Genomic DNA, 16,344 nt, shown 5'->3' on the forward strand with positions numbered 1-16,344 from the left:
GCAAATCTAACTAACTACATCTTTGCCACATACCATCAACAATAAAATCTAACTGATATATAAAACCATTTAAAAGTATTTATATCACCACAAACTAATATCACTAGAAAATATACTTATTTTTGTGCATTATTTATATAATTTTCAAATAAACCTTTTTATTTACCATTACATAACTTACATAAGACTAAGATCATTTTCAAATAATCTGTTCTTTGATATCATAATGCATTTAAATGCTATCAAATATTTAATACAAATATTACCTTAATAAAAGTGAGATTTTATGTTTTAAATACTTTACATAAATACATAAAAATAAATCTTACTAATATTATAAATGTAAATGTGAATGTTTAGATGGATGGATGGAAAGATGTTTTTTGAAGGTATCTCCAGATCTGCTCAACGAATCTTGACGAAATTTGACACAGATATAGAACATGGTCTCGAAGAACTTTTTTAATTCCGTGCAAATGGAGCAGCTTACTAAAATCTGAGCAGAAAATTCAATAAAGCAAAAATGTAAAAATGCAAAACTTCAATTTGAATTTCCACAGAACATATCAAACAAAGAACATATTTTTATCTGTGTATCTTTACAAAGAAAGAAAGGGATAGCAATATTTCATTATACAAATGCTTCATCAGTAGAAGCTCGCAATTACCTTCTACCATAACTTGAAAAAAAAATTAGTTAATGTTATAGATTTACATAGATTATTCTTAACTCACTATTAAATTAAATTATGAGTCAAATTACACAAGACTAGGAATATATTACTAATACATATCACAAAACTAAACTAACAGTCAACTAGGAACTACATTTATTTACTAAAGTACTAACCGTTGGTTTCTGAGATCAAATCTCCGTTTATATCTGTTTAGGAGTAATAATGACAGGGTTAACAATTTGTTTTAAGAGGTCTTGTTTTCAGAAATCAATGGTAAATACAGTACAGTACATGTCCATAGGAGACTAAAGGGTTTAAACTAACTTTAGCAATTTTATGTCACCATCCACATTAACAATCCCCATTTTTATTATAACTGATCAAATTTACTTATTTTTTTAATTCTGCGAAAAAAGATATGGGTAATTTTCAAGCTTCATCTTCATTGGTTGTAAGATTAACTTTATAAAGTTAAACAATGAAAGAACTCATAAATAAGAAAATATTTATATAGCATATTTTAATACAAATACATTAATAAATTTACCTTTCATTTAAAAAATTTACACAATGAAAGGTAAATTTGTTTCCTTTAATTCAATGGAACCATTCTTACAAACTATATGTAACTCATTCTGAGGTTCCTTTTCAAACCTGAACCTTTTAGGATGAGAGTCATCCATGAACCTTCCCAGCTTCATTATCTTGTCATCTACAGTTATCTTCTCAGCAATTAAGTTGGTAGCCGGCAAATTGTTTATAATGTCTGGTATAAGCAATTCCACTTTACCTTTTTCATGTATAAAAATACTACTTTTCTCTGTCAATTGTGATGCATGCATAAACACATCGCCACTCTTTAATGATGCTTGTAAATTTCCAGAAAAACTAGTGATGTAAAGGTTGCCACTCTTTATCACATCAATCATTACAGATCTGTGCAAATGGTCCAAACGGATGTTGCCCATAAGTGTAGTGAAATGAGATTTATTACTGTAACAAGATTTAACAGCAATTGGACCAGCGTGTGTTGTCACATTGAATGAATTCGCCATAATATTATTACAGTTTATACCCGAATTCAAGCCAGTCTTCAATTCAATGTTGGAAGCTTGAAGTCTACCGTTAGTGGTCACCGATCCTTCTTTACTGTCCACCTTAATGTTATTGGCCTTTATATCAGCGACATTCACTGTACCTCGTTCAGTCTGAACAACGAACTCCTCTCCTTCCAGTTTAGACAAAAACACAGAGGCGCATTCGGTGGTTGTGACTTGAACATTAAGTTTATATGGTACTTGTATGATACAAACGTCATTCCGATCGGATGAAGTATTTTTATTGAGCAACTCTAACCGTTTGGAGGTCTGCTTTACTTGAAAATCACTTGCGTCTTTGCCCTCACTGTATAATGTCATAGTCAACTTATTGTGAGCTCCGATATCGTTTACATCTATAGGTTGCACCTTAACATGAATAGGACTCTCGATGAAGATGCTCGTATTATTATCTATCGTCTTCTCTACCGTTCTGACTATATTTAAATTCTTTATATCGGGTAGGCTACAGAAATCCGAAAAAGTTAACCTCAATATTTTGAGACACTTATATAAGCCGCACTGTCTTCCCAATGAGTACATGATTAAGTACAACTTGTTTTAGCTTAGAGTAACATAATTTATTTGGTTAATTTGAAAATTAATTTAATTAAATAATTTTTAGCAGTTTATATTTTTTGACACTTGTCTGTCAAATGGAGTCAATTTGCTGACAGCTGATTGTGTTGACAGACGTCACAAATAATTCTATTTTCAAAAAAGGCGTTTTTATATACCTAATAAGAATCAATTCCATTGTAAAAATAACAAGAAAAAATTATGCTATCGAGTAGTCTTTTAATTAATTGCTGTGAATCCATGAAATCTACTTTACAATTTCCTTTAGAATTATTATTATGGAACTTGCTTGACAAACAGAATTTCAGTGGAGAATTGATTTTGTTTTGACAGTTTAAATTTGACGGCGGCGATGAAATCGAATAGTGAATCGACGAATATTCAATCTGCGCTTATAATTTCAACAAAACAAAACTGTTGCTTTTGTCAATAGGTCAAAACATTAATAAATAGTGCAAAAACATAAATTACACGAAGCAAAAATTACATGAAATAGTATTAATCAACAAAATGAATACGGTTATGAAAGACATTTTTACTCGCATGAAACCAATATGTGATGTGATGATGGTTAATCCTTCTAAAGAAAATGTAGCCGGCTTCGTGTCTATTGTAAACGAACTGGATAGTGATCATATTCAAGAGCTGCAACAATACCTTTTATATCCACTCATTACTCACATCAGGTCAAGAGAGATGAAGTATGTTCCATTTCTTTTAAATTTCCAACTTATGTCTGCGTCTCGTTTATTTAAAACAAAATTTCCACATACAGTCATAATAATCAATCGAAATTTAAAGATGTTTGTTAAACCTTAGTGACTAATACAATATATTCAATTCAATATTCAATACAACAAACTAAAAAGAGATTTAAGTCTGTCATTGGCCAAGCAATGAAAATTTTAAAACCAATCTGAACATACTTAATGGTGGTATCGATTTGATTAAATTTGTTTCAGAGGCAAACATGAAAAGCAAAAAAATATTGTTGATGCCATGACAGTTGTGCTAGAAAAGGTACAAATAAAAAACATGGAGATGTGTATAAAAATTTTAACCGGCTTCATGCCTTTGATATTTGATAAAACAAGACCAGGGATGAGTAAGTTTATTTTATTAAAATAACTTCTAACTTGACTATTGTTAAAAAAATCCCATCATCGGAAAAATAAAAGCCAATTCATGTTTGTAAGCATTGCAACTGCACACTTAAACAAGTAGACAGATTTTGATAAAATATTTATTAGGATGCCAAAGAAAGTTTGTGTCTTGAAATTTAAAAAATAAAATAAAAAAAGGCTGTTAAGTTCAATTAAACTTTTTGCTTGTACTGTAACATGTGATATTAAACTTTTGACATTGTTTTGCCACAACAAAGGTTTACAATACTTGAACATCAAGATTTTTTATTTAAATTGTTAATTAAAGTTATAACCCACTAAACATCCTCTATGGTGTGGTCAGCTGTAAGAGAACTCTTTTAGAGTTAAGCCCACCATTTCTAATGTAATGTTAAAAAATTATATTGTGTACAAAGTTTAAATAAATAAATAAAATTTTCTAGTTGCCGATGTACCAGAGGAGTTAAAACTAAGTGCAATGAAATGCCTCACAGCACTAATGCTCGGTATTGACCAAGCTGTTAGGATAAAACTATTTAAAAACCAAGTACCACTACTTGCACAGATCGTTTTTGTATCTGTGCATATTGCAAAACTTGAAAAGTTAAGATCACTTAGGTAAGTTAATTTGCATTGCACATATACTTAATTGACAAATCACAACACTTAATATTCATAATTTTTTGTGGGCTTCCTCAGTTAATAAATTTGGGGCAAAACAAATAAGTTGGCAATTCTCATGTTACCTAAAAATCTTTGGCTATTAAATATACAGAACTGCAAAGTTATCTGACTCGGTGGGCAAAAGTCAAACCAAATTATGTCACTTCACTAGCTCCCGCCTTTTCAGTGTCAAGGAAGTGTCACCTTGTTATACTGTAGTTGTCTTGCCATGATTTTTCTTTTATGTAATTGTCAATACCCATCTAGGTTTTACTTAATGCAATAATCAATTTTTTTTTTAATTTACAGATTAGCTGCAATAAAAAACATGACAGCTTTCACAGCTATCCATGACAAGCTAACAGACAGTACTTATCAAATAAAGGACAGTAACATTGAATATGTAGTTGTGGACATGCTTTCAAGCATATTGCCGGGTGTACTTTCTGCTTTGCAAGATATTGCCATGGACACACATAATCCGGGACATGCTGTAGTTGTTGTAAGTAAAACATTCATATTTAAGAAGAAATTTATTTTTAATTTCGTTTTTTTAATTATTAGAAACATTTACTTCTGGAAATTAAATGTTTTTCTGTTTTATTTATACAGTAATACTGGCAACACTTGATGTTAAATGACAAAAAGTTACATGTTTACACAAGACCATTTAAAAAACTTAATAATTAATTAAGAAAATGTCAGACTATTATTTTACATTTTTCTTTAGTCAGCTCTAAACACTATCCACCGTGTGATCTGTACAACAATGAATGACAAGTTGTTACCAAAGAAATCCAGTGTAACAGCCAAAGACTTTGCGGACATGATCGCTGAGAAGATGAATTGCATAGACAAAGATGTAAGCAGCAAGGGTAATTGATTCCAACACATTTATACATGTTAGTGTTTGCATGATATGTGGATATTGTAGTTTAATAGACTTTTATCAAGTTTATTATCAATTTAACTTTCATGTTAAGTAAATAAGAAAAACCCTGTACAGTCGAACCTGAAAAACCGAGAAACCTAAGTGAGAGACATTATCTGACGGCAACCTCCATAAGCGAGAAAGCTGGATTAGATAGAAACCTTTATAAGCAAGAAAAATATCACAGTCCCTGGTCTTCTTGCTTATTCTGGTTCAACTGTGAGCCAGAGTTAAACCAAGCAAAATTTAAATTTAATTTTTTTTTTTAAATTTATATTTTATTAATGTCTATATTTTCATTGATTTCAAATCATTATTTCATCTCTTAAATCCTTTTTCCACTAGCGCAAACGTAACTTTGAGACTGTCTTCAAATGACTGCTATATGTATGAGTATAGTGGAAATGAAAATGTTACATGGCACTAATGGAAATAGGATGTTAACTAAATACATAACTATCAAACATTTTTCACAAGGAGAATTCCTTGTAGGTCTAAAGGACATAGTCCGTCGATCACCGGAGTGGTTTAGTATGGCAGGTGACAAGCTGTCACTTGTCGTGCGCAGTCTTGTCCCGCTCAGTGCGCACGAGCACGTCAAAGTGCGCAAAGAACTTGCAGTCCTTTGCGCCAGGATATTGAACGAGTGCAATCAGTAAGTATAATATAATCCTTACTAATATTATAAATGTGAAAGTAACTCTGTCTGTCTGTCTGTCTGTCTGTCTGTCTCGCTTTCACGCAAAAACTACTGAACCGATTTAAATGAAATTTTGTACACAGATAGTCTAGAGCCTGAGGATGGACATAGGCTACATTTTAACGCGAAAAGGGGGTTGTAAGGGGTTGAAAGTGGGGGTGAAAGTTTGTATGGAATTATCGTCATTTTTACAGGTAGAAGGTTGAAACTTATTTTCAAGGCAATTTGATAAAGATAAATATGAAATTAAATTTTTGTAAAAATTTTACCCCCAAGGGTGTTAAATAACAATAGGGGGATGAAATTTTGTTTGGCAAAATATTCGGTTTTGGTGAATGTTTTGTTTAATATGCTTTACTGTAACCCGTACCAATATTTAGTCTAGAGCCTGAGGAAAGACGTAGGCTACATTTTAACGCGAAAAAGGGGTTGTAAGGGGTTGAAAGTGGGGGTGAAATTTTGTATGTAATTATTGTTATTTTTACAGATTGAAGCCTGAAACTTATTTTCAAGGCTGCTAATTTGATATAGATAAATACGAAATATAAATTTTTGTAAAAATTTTACCCCTAAGGGTGCAAAATAATAATAGGGGATGAAAGTTTGTATGGGAATATACGATTTTATGTGAATATAGCTGTGCCCGCGACTTCGTCCGCGTGAAATTCTGTCTTCGGATAGAATTTTTTTTAGACTAATTATTTTACTTAACATAGAGAGAGGTGTGCCAGGACCGCTCCAAATGTCTGGTCCTGGGTCTCAGCCTACCCTTCTGGGTTACTGGCATGAATTTTGTTGTTGTGGTATTTTACTTAAACTTATTAAAAATTACAACAAAACATATTAAACTTACAAAATATTCACATAAAATCGTATATTCCCATACAAACTTTCATCCCCTATTCCCTTTTGTAATATTGCAGCGTTGAGGGTAAAACTCTTACAAACTTCAAATGACAATTTATTTATATCACATCAGCAGCCTAAAAAATAAGTTTCAAACTTCTAACTGTAAAAATGACGACACTTACATTAAATTTTCCACCCCCACTTTCAACCCCTTACAACGCTTTTCCTGCGTTAAAAAGTAGCCTTTGTCTTTTCTCAGGCACTAGGCTAGATATTGGTAAGGGTAACAGCAAAACATATTAAATGTGTTTTGACATTCACCAAAACCTCACATATTGCTAAACAAAATTTCATCCCCTATTGTTATTTAGCACCCTAGGGGGTAAAAATTTTTACAAAAATTAATTTAATATTTTTATATCAAATTAGCAGCATTAGAAAGAAATTTCAAGCTTCTAACTGTAAAAATGACGATAATTCCATACAAACTTTCAACCCCTTACAAACCCTTTTTCATTCGTTAAAATGGGCCCTATGTTCTTCCTCAGGCTCTAGACTAAATATTGGTAAGGGTAACAGCAAAACTTATTAAACAAAACATTCACCAGAACCTCACATATTGCTAAACAAAATTTCATCCCCTATTGTTATTTAGCACCCTTGGGGGTAAATATTTGACGAAAATGTAATTTCATATTTATTGATATCAAATTAGCAACCTTAAAAATAAATTTCAAGCTTCAATCTGTAAAAATAACAATATTTCCATACAAAATTTCACCCCCACTTTCAAGCCCTTACAACCCCTTTTTCGCGTTAAAATGTAGCCTACGTCTTTTCTCAGGCTCTAGACTAAATATTGGTAAGGGTAACAGTAAAGCATATTAAACAAAAAAATTCACCAAAACCAAACATATTGCCAAACAAAATTTCATCCCCTATTATTATTTTGCACCCTTAGGGGTAAAATTTTTACAAAAATTTATATTTCGTATTTATCTATATCAAATTAGCAGCCTTGAAAATAAGTTTCAGGCTTCAATCTGTAAAAATAACAATAATTCCATACAAAATTTCACCCCCACTTTCAACCCCTTACAACCCCTTTTTCGCGTTAAAATGTAGCCTACGTCTTTCCTCAGGCTCTAGACTAAATATTGGTACGGGTTACAGTAAAGCATATTAAACAAAACATTCACCAAAACCGAATATTTTGCCAAACAAAATTTCATCCCCCTATTGTTATTTAACACCCTTGGGGGTAAAATTTTTACAAAAATTTAATTTCATATTTATCTTTATCAAATTGCCTTGAAAATAAGTTTCAACCTTCTACCTGTAAAAATGACGATAATTCCATACAAACTTTCACCCCCACTTTCAACCCCTTACAACCCCCTTTTCGCGTTAAAATGTAGCCTATGTCCATCCTCAGGCTCTAGACTATCTGTGTACAAAATTTCATTTAAATCGGTTCAGTAGTTTTTGCATGAAAGCGAGACAGACAGACAGACAGAGTTACTTTCACATTTATAATATTAGTAAGGATAAGGATTTTGTAAGTTTAATATGTTTTGTTGTAATTTTTAATAAGTTTAAGTAAAATACCACAACAACAAAATTCATGCCAGTAACCCAGAAGGGTAGGCTGAGACCCAGGACCAGACATTTGGAGCGGTCCTGGCACACCTCTCTCTATGTTAAGTAAAATAATTAGTCTAAAAAAAATTCTATCCGAAGACAGAATTTCACGCGGACGAAGTCGCGGGCACAGCTAGTAATTATCATAATTTAAAGTACAGGGTGTTTGTGTGCGTGATAATCTGTGAAATTTCTAATTATATTTGTTAATTTCTTTTTTTATTTGATAGATAAATTGTTCAATAATGTTTTAGGATATTTTATTTCATGTTATATTAAGTTTTAATCTAATTTAATTTTAATTGAAGGTTAAGTCGTGTGGAAAATAAGTGTAGAGCCATTTTTCTTTTTGCGAAATCTTTACTAAAATGTACATATTACATTATTTGAAAGTTTGGTAAATAAACATTAATTTGTATAATTTAATTATTAATATTTGTTAGTACATTTAAATATCCTTTAATTTCAGATCAATGCAGCCATCAATTCCTATAGTTCTAGATGTATTGCTGTCCCTATCTAACGACAGCTATCCTCAAGTAGCGCAGTACTGCTCTCGCGTTCTCAAGATTTACTTCACGGAATCGCCCAAAGAGAAAATTGTAGACACTTTAGATACATTGTGTGAAAACTTTCTCAATGTACTAACTAATTTGCCGAGAGTTTTGAATAATATTAGTAAGTACAATTATTTATTAAAAGCAGATATAGTAATAATTCTGATAGTTTTAAGAAAACTAGACTAAATCAATAGCCAGTTTTATTTACCTTTAACAATATAAACTGTTAGATTCAAGTCGCAAGTTGGTTGGTCTGGATCTGGTGTACGGGTACATGCGTGTACTGAGCTACGGACGCGGCGACCGACTGACGTCAGCGCTGACGTCACGCGGTGGTCTGCCCGCACTATGCGACGCGCTGCGACACGCTGCCGCACTACACACGCAACGCGTCTCCCTCGCTACACGCGCACACGCTGACACCGATGTTACAGGTCACAAGCGATTATATACTTTATTTGTAGGCGTGTAAAGTTCAAAATAGATCACAATCGATAGTGCGCTTTATGTGTGAGTGTATAGAATTGGAAATAGTTCACAAGCGATAGTATACTCTATGTGTGAGTGGATAGAGTTGAGATTAGATCACAAGCAGTAATAGACTTTATTTGTAAACGTTTAGAGTTGAAATACGGGTGTATGCAATGATCGATGCCAGCGCATGACGCGATGACTGAATGTGCTGAAACTGTAACAATATATAATGCACCTTATGGCCATCGTTATAAAGTCAATAATCAAATGAAATTTCATACCAATATAATAACAAGATTTAATGCATTTTATGTGCTTAAAATTAGCAAAGGTAGAAAGTTGGAAAGGTGAACTTTTCTGAACACTTTTTTGGTCCTCAAGCTAACAATATTATTATTTCACTAGTCTTCTTTTTCCTTCTAGAACTAACAAGCAACCCACTGACCACGTCTCCGTGGTTGGAGTTCCGTCACTTGGACAACGCTGCTTGCGTGTCTCGGCTGCGGGAGATCTGCCAGCTGGTGGGGGGCGCAGACTGCGCACATCTCGTGCTGGACCATCTACTGGATCTCTTTCAGCAGAGGGACTGCGAACTGGCTTACATCATCAATTGTATTGGATCCGGTTAGTCAACATGTAGACCAGGAGAAAGATGTTTAACTATTGACCTTTAAATATGGATAGGCTATAAGCCGTGGTATTTTGTGCCTATTTCATTTTCGCCATTTTGGCACTGACGGTTGCTTGTTGGATTCGAACTAATATTTTGCTTTTTACTAATATTATAAATGCGAAAGTTTGGATGTATGGATGGATGGATGTTATAATATATCTCCAAAACGGATCTCTATGTAATTTAGCATAGATGCATAGTCTAAAAGAACGCATACTATATACTAAGTTAAGCTAGTTAGATGATAAATTTCTTTCCAGCACCGAAATCCTCGCCGACCCTCGCCAAGCGAATCCTGGATATATACCTGGAGGAGGATCTGTGGTACCTCCCGTTGGAGCTGGATGTAGAGGAGACAGCACTCAGCCAGGAAGAGACCTTAGATGTTAACGTATACAATCCTAGAGGTTGGACTAAGGATAGTGTTCCAGGTTAGTGGACAAATTGTTAGAACAACAACCAAAAAAAAAACATAGACTGTCTTTTAACATATTAGACTTAATAAAACTTTTAGGTTTGATTTATAAAATTAAACATCTCTTAATTAAAATATTATTTTAAATGATTTATTCAGGTTTGTTTGAGGGTGCGACAGAAGTGCGCTACACCGGCATCAGCTACCAGCAGCCGCGCCCCCCGCCCGGTGCAGTGGGGGGTACTGTGGGGGGCGGGGGGTGCCGCAACACGGCGCAGCTGCAGCGCAACCTGGTGCTCAGTTGTCTGCTCACTGAGGGTGTGGGGGAGATGGCTACCGTCCTCAAAGAACACTTCCAGCCTTACCTGATGAAGACCTTGTGTCTGCTGCTTGAGAGAGTGGGTATGTACCTATACAATATGATCTCATCATCATCTCCCTGTTCTTATTCCACTCAGGAATCACTCTCTTATTGTTGGTTTCTGAGAACAAAATCTTTGCAAATATATCGTCATCTATGTTATCTTCTATATATCTATATATATAAAAGAAAGTTGTGTTAGTTACACTATTTATAACTCAAGAACGGCTGAATCGATTTGACTGAAAATTGGTGGGTAGGTAGCTTAGAACCAGGAAACGGACATAGGATAATTTTTACCCCGTTTTCTATTTTTTATTCCGCGCGGACGGAGTCGCGGGTAAAAGCTAATCTTTAATAAAACAGAGATAGCGATATGTTTTATGCATTGATTTTGGTCTCGGAAACCCACGATTGATGATTATGTTCCCTATATGATGCAATCTTTTGTAACATTTAATAGATTATGTTGTATTTTTTCAAGCATCTGACATGATGAGGAAAATTATTTTTAATAACTTTACTTATTCAGTTGTAAAATTAAATTCGATTTCTACTTAATTGTTGAATATGGTATTTCAAATTGTCATCTTACTAGCTTTTAACCACAACTGCATTTGCGTAGGTTTAAAAAAAACTTGTAGTTAATGCGTCTGTGTCATATTTCTAGATAGTCATTTTGGAGATACGTAATAACAATCATTTTTTTATACGCCAAAATAGCGAAGCGGCCGCTGCACATTTTATCTAAAAAGGAAGGAACGCATAGGAAGGGGATATATGCATTCTAAGTGTTCATCTCCTTCCTTCAAATCCCCTTCCCATCCTTTCCTTATAAGAAAAGGGTGGGAAGGAAAAAGATCTTTAACTTATAAGAAATAATGGAAGGTGATGTAGATTTGATAGGAGAGAGAGAATGTCGATAAAAAATGGGCAAAGACATCTTTAATTGCGAATGTCTATGGGTAATGGTCACTTCGCTATTTAGGCGAATTTTATCCGCGTGGTCTTTATCCATCTTAATATATAAAAATAGAGTTATTTATACTTAGGCAGTCGTTACGAGATGCTGCATAGAGCAGGTCTGCAGGCGACAGTGTCTGTGTCTGTGGCGAGCGGACACGCGGGCGCGGGGGAACTCATCGCTGCTAATGGCGACTATCTCACCAGTCATATTACAAATAAACTTAAAAAGGTATATATAATTAATATAACTGAGCTAAGAAACTAACATTAAATATTCAATTCTAGTAATTTAAATTTGTGTATTTTTTTTTATACTACTTTTGCCTGTCCCATTTTATCTTTTGCACGTTACTCAATTCGTGCGGAATTAAAAAAAAATACGGGATAAAAAAAAGTATCCTGGTTCTAAACTACCTCCCCACAAATTTTCAGCCAAATCAGTTCGGCCGTTCTTAAGTTCTTATGTGTTCTTCCAGACTATTTTCTACATCTGAGTCAAATTTCATCAAGATCTGTTGAGTCGTTCTGGAGATACCTTCTAACAAACATCATCCATCCATACATCCAAACATTCGTATTTATAATATTAGTAAAATTGAATATAACGAAATAAATAATAAATAAAGCCTATGTAACTCAGTGACAATGTAGCTTTTAATGGCAAACGATTTATTTTAAAATAGTCCAGTAGTTTTTGTTGAGGGAAGAATTAAACATTCTGCCAAAGGTGGCATTCTGGTCACAAAGCCTTTACCTTTTTAACTATAGAAAAAGATAGATGAAAAATGACAATCACGCGGGAATACGAGTTAACAAGAAATTTTGTTGCGAATAGAGTTAGATCAAATAATATTATAAATCTTACTAATATAAATGCGAAAGTTTAGATGGATGGATGTTTGTTTGAAGGTATCTCCGGAACAACTGAAGGAATCTTGATGAAATTTGGTACAGATGTAGAAAATAGTCTGGAAAAACACATAGTCAACTTATTTAGTTTTCTTTTAAATCCTGCGTGGACGGTGTTGTGGGCTAAAACTAGTATGTATATAGTTTTATAAAAACATTTTGACTGCCGTGCTGCTGTTTTCAATTTATATAGTTTTTGAATTAATTAATTCTAGAAATACGAATGTTTTGTCTAGGTGTGGAACATTCAGTCAGCTCTGGAGATCTTGTCTGTGGTGATGAGGTACAGCGACACCGCAATACTGGACTACTTGTACGGCATCGTTGATGACGTGAGTCCCTTTACTGTACTCATAGTTTTTTTTTTTGTGGTTTGCCGTCTCTTCTCTTCTTGCGTGGCAAGAAATATTATGTTACAGGTAATAGTGAACTAGTCATTTTTATCTACTAGTCGTTTTTGTTTCGGCATAACCTATTCTGTATCTCATAGTTGAGGTCCCCTTAGTGTAGTTTTACTATGTGAGAGTGTTTCACTAAAGGTCTTCCTTAGAGACCAATTAATGACTGTGGAAGTTAAAGATGTATAACCAACAGTTTGTTTCTGAGATTTAACATTAAAAACATATTGTTATCCCTTTTCTGCCAACGACAATGACAGGGTAATGTGGTATAAAACCAGAGATTTTGAAATACTCTTTGAATAATAGTTTTTTTTCTTATTATAATTATGATGTAAAAGAAGGTGTTTTTTTAACAGGTGCTGGTTCAAAGCTGCGATAAATATCACGAAAAAGATCTCTACGCTTATTTACAAGTGTTTCTGACATTTATCACATCTATAAGAAAATGGTTTCACATAGAAGAAGAAAGAATTATATCAAAGGAAATTGAATTACCGAATGTATTAAAGGATGTTCTAGAATTTGCTAAGAATCAAAAAGAAGTAGAGGAAATGATAGATAAAGATGATGTTGATAAGAAGAGTGCTCAGGAGATGTATTTAGAAGATGTAAAGAGTAAAGAAGATAACGAATTGGATTATGATGATACTGTTACAAGTGAGTATTATTTTTACCATTCTATGTCTTTCTAACTCTTTTTTTAATTTTTTTATAATATACAGTTTGTTGTTCAGTCGAGATTTAAGCTTTTGTTAAATATTAAACAATTTTAACTGTAATTTATTTTCACAATATTATTATTTACTAGCTGTCTCTTGCGACTTCGTTTGCGCAGAATTAAAAAAACATAATTAGTAGTCTATGTGTTCATCTAGACCAGGGATTCCCAAAGGGGTCCCCAAGGGGTGGGGGGGGGGGTTAAAGCATTGCTAATTATCATTCTGTCTTCTTCTATTGACCTAAGTCTGAATGAATAATAATAATTGATCTTAAAAGTAGATAATTTGGCCATGGGGGGTCTGTGGTAACAGTTCATTTTGGAAAAGAGGGTCACTTGTCTAAAATAGTTTGGGTATCCTTGATCTAGACTATGTTCTACATTTATGCCAAACTTCATAAAGATCTGTTGAGCCATTCTAAACATTCTAGTTTATAATATTAGTAAGATTTTTTTTTTAAAGATACTGTAAAAATGTGAAGGGTTGGTTTCCACTGTGTACTAACAATAGTAAGTTTTAAAGTATAATTTCACGGTTTCCAGAAGAGACACCTCCACTACCTCGTCACATAACAGTGACAGTGTCCATATTGCGACGTACGATCAACTTCGTGACGTCAGAGCGACGTGACGAGAGCGTGTTGGCGCTGCGCGTGCTGCGCTGCGGTCTGGTCCTGCTGCAGGACCACGAGGACCAGCTGCTGCCGCTGGTACACGCAGCGTGGTCTCCGCTCAGTGCCACAGTGGTCCAGCCTCCGGTCGCTATGGCGGCGCTTGATCTACTCGTCACCATGGCAACGCTGTCCAAAGATTTTATAAGAAGTCGTGCCTCCAAGTGAGTTGGCTTTTTAATTAATATTAACGATTAAAGATTAAAATATACTCTTAAGAAAATAATGCAGTCGAACCTGGATAATGGAGAGTCCAAGAGATTGATATTTTTCTTGCTTATAGAATTCAACTGGCAATTTGAATCAATTATATTAAACGTGTTAATATTACTTAAAGCTTCGGTGATTCAGAGGTTAAGCACTTGACTTGCAATCTGCAGGTCCTGGATTCGAATCCCGTCATGTATCAATATGTTTTTCGTTTTATATATGTAAATTAACATCATGGAATGCACATATCTGAGAAGAGATTCAAAGACGTCAGCGTGATTGACTATGACCTAGTCATCCCTAACTTAGGATAGCCACCCAGTGAAGTCTCTTATCTCTTACCCTCAGAGATGTGCTGCCACATATATACAAATATCTAAAAACAAGTTCATCTGAGAGCTTATTGAAAGACAAGGGGTCTGCATATCGTCTGAGTGCGAAGTACCGGCTGCAGGAGGCCATGTTGCGTGCATTGTCACCTCTACTGCTGCAGCTAGGGGTAGAAGAGATAGAGCTAGGGACGGCAATGGACTCTGTTATACCTTATCTATCTAAGAATCAACCGCTACCTCTCCAGGTATTACCTTTATTACTTACCGTTGGTTTTTGAAACTATTGCTGTTTAAAATATATTTAAGTCATCACTCTCATCTATATATATATAAAAGAAAGTCGTGTTAGTTACACTATTTATAACTCAAGAACGGCTGAATCGATTTCACTGAAAATTGGTGGGATAATTTTTACCCCGTTTTCTATTTTTTTTATTCCGCGCGGACGGAGTCGCGGGTAAAAGCTAGTTATAAATATTTTAGTCTCAGAAACCCATGATTAGTCGGGTATTATGGTCCAATTATATAGCCTAGATTTCTTATAAATAGAGATTAATTTTTTTATGATGGTTTTACAACAAATTTTTTGGTTACAGTATATGTATTTTTTAGATGCTTTCTATGTCAACTACAGTGTTTTTTTCTTTTTTTAATTCTTTATTCTTGGTAAAGTACGGACGATAACGCCCCCTTGGGGGCGTTTGAAACCTAGGAGGGGGCGATAAGGGGCCCAAAAATGGGGGGGCATTGAAATTAATTAAAGTAATGAAATTGTGGTTTTTAAGTTTTAGGGCTGAATAAAAATTAGGGGGCTCTGAAATATAATTGATTTTCAAAGGGGGCGGTGAAAGAAAGTAAGTTTGACAATCACTGACATAGACTATTTATTATGTGTTTTTTAAATGTCGCTGGTGACAGCTAGTATTAAGATTACTAAAACACACTGATCTAAATTTAGTTTGCTTTATTCCACAAACATAATTTAATTTTCAATTCTCTCTCGTGTTTTCAGGAATTATCAATGAATTTCTTCAGTGAAATTTTATCAAATAATTATGGCGTTGTGTGGTACTACCTGCGCACTTTCTGCAACAACGAGCGCGCGCTGACACCGCCCCGTGACGTCATACTGCAGCTCTGTGACGTCATCGGCACACCCTACAAGTGTACGAACACCGACTACGATAAGAATATCAAAATGCTATTCAAAAAGCATAAATGTTAAGATAATTTTAATATTGTAAAATAAGTTATGTCTAATATTTACTTTGTTCAAATATAAATTACTTTAGAACCTAAAAACCTTAAAAAATATAATCTATATATATAAAAGAAAGTCGTGTTAGCTACACTATTTTATATACTCAAGAACGGCTGAATCGATTTGACTGAA

The 16,344-nt window shown here is 34.0% G+C and overlaps 2 protein-coding genes across 2 annotated transcripts; one reads left to right on the plus strand and one right to left on the minus strand.

Moving 5' to 3' along the window:
• Positions 1 to 1,240: 1,240 nt before the first annotated feature.
• LOC106712826 lies at positions 1,241 to 2,428 on the minus strand. Its single transcript, XM_014505480.2, has one exon. The coding sequence runs from the start codon at positions 2,315 to 2,317 to the stop codon at positions 1,241 to 1,243; it is 1,077 nt and encodes a 358-aa protein (XP_014360966.2). The 5' UTR covers positions 2,318 to 2,428.
• Positions 2,429 to 2,716: 288 nt separating this feature from the next.
• On the plus strand, positions 2,717 to 16,201 carry LOC106712827 (TELO2-interacting protein 1 homolog). The gene is made up of 17 exons (XM_045679239.1): positions 2,717 to 3,054; positions 3,316 to 3,458; positions 3,921 to 4,095; positions 4,450 to 4,642; positions 4,871 to 5,015; positions 5,564 to 5,726; positions 8,731 to 8,939; positions 9,052 to 9,255; positions 9,719 to 9,919; positions 10,229 to 10,399; positions 10,543 to 10,785; positions 11,797 to 11,939; positions 12,856 to 12,951; positions 13,377 to 13,677; positions 14,282 to 14,573; positions 14,968 to 15,196; positions 15,964 to 16,201. The coding sequence occupies exons 1-17, from the start codon at positions 2,864 to 2,866 to the stop codon at positions 16,174 to 16,176; spliced, it is 3,312 nt and encodes a 1,103-aa protein (XP_045535195.1). The 5' UTR covers positions 2,717 to 2,863; the 3' UTR covers positions 16,177 to 16,201.
• The last annotated feature ends 143 nt before the right edge of the window (positions 16,202 to 16,344 follow it).

This window comes from Papilio machaon, chromosome 9, assembly GCF_912999745.1.
Source record: "Papilio machaon chromosome 9, ilPapMach1.1, whole genome shotgun sequence".
Lineage (NCBI taxonomy): Eukaryota > Metazoa > Arthropoda > Insecta > Lepidoptera > Papilionidae > Papilio > Papilio machaon.

Bases quoted from the DNA above. Each gene is read 5' to 3' on its own strand.
- LOC106712826 (XM_014505480.2), bottom strand. From the start codon at position 2,317: ATGTACTCATTGGGAAGACAGTGCGGCTTATATAAGTGTCTCAAAATA.
- LOC106712827 (XM_045679239.1), top strand. From the start codon at position 2,864: ATGAATACGGTTATGAAAGACATTTTTACTCGCATGAAACCAATATGT. The intron at 4,096-4,449 runs GTAAGTTAATTT...TTTAATTTACAG, and splicing joins GAAAAGTTAAGATCACTTAG to ATTAGCTGCAATAAAAAACA. The intron at 4,643-4,870 runs GTAAGTAAAACA...ATTTTTCTTTAG, and splicing joins CGGGACATGCTGTAGTTGTT to TCAGCTCTAAACACTATCCA.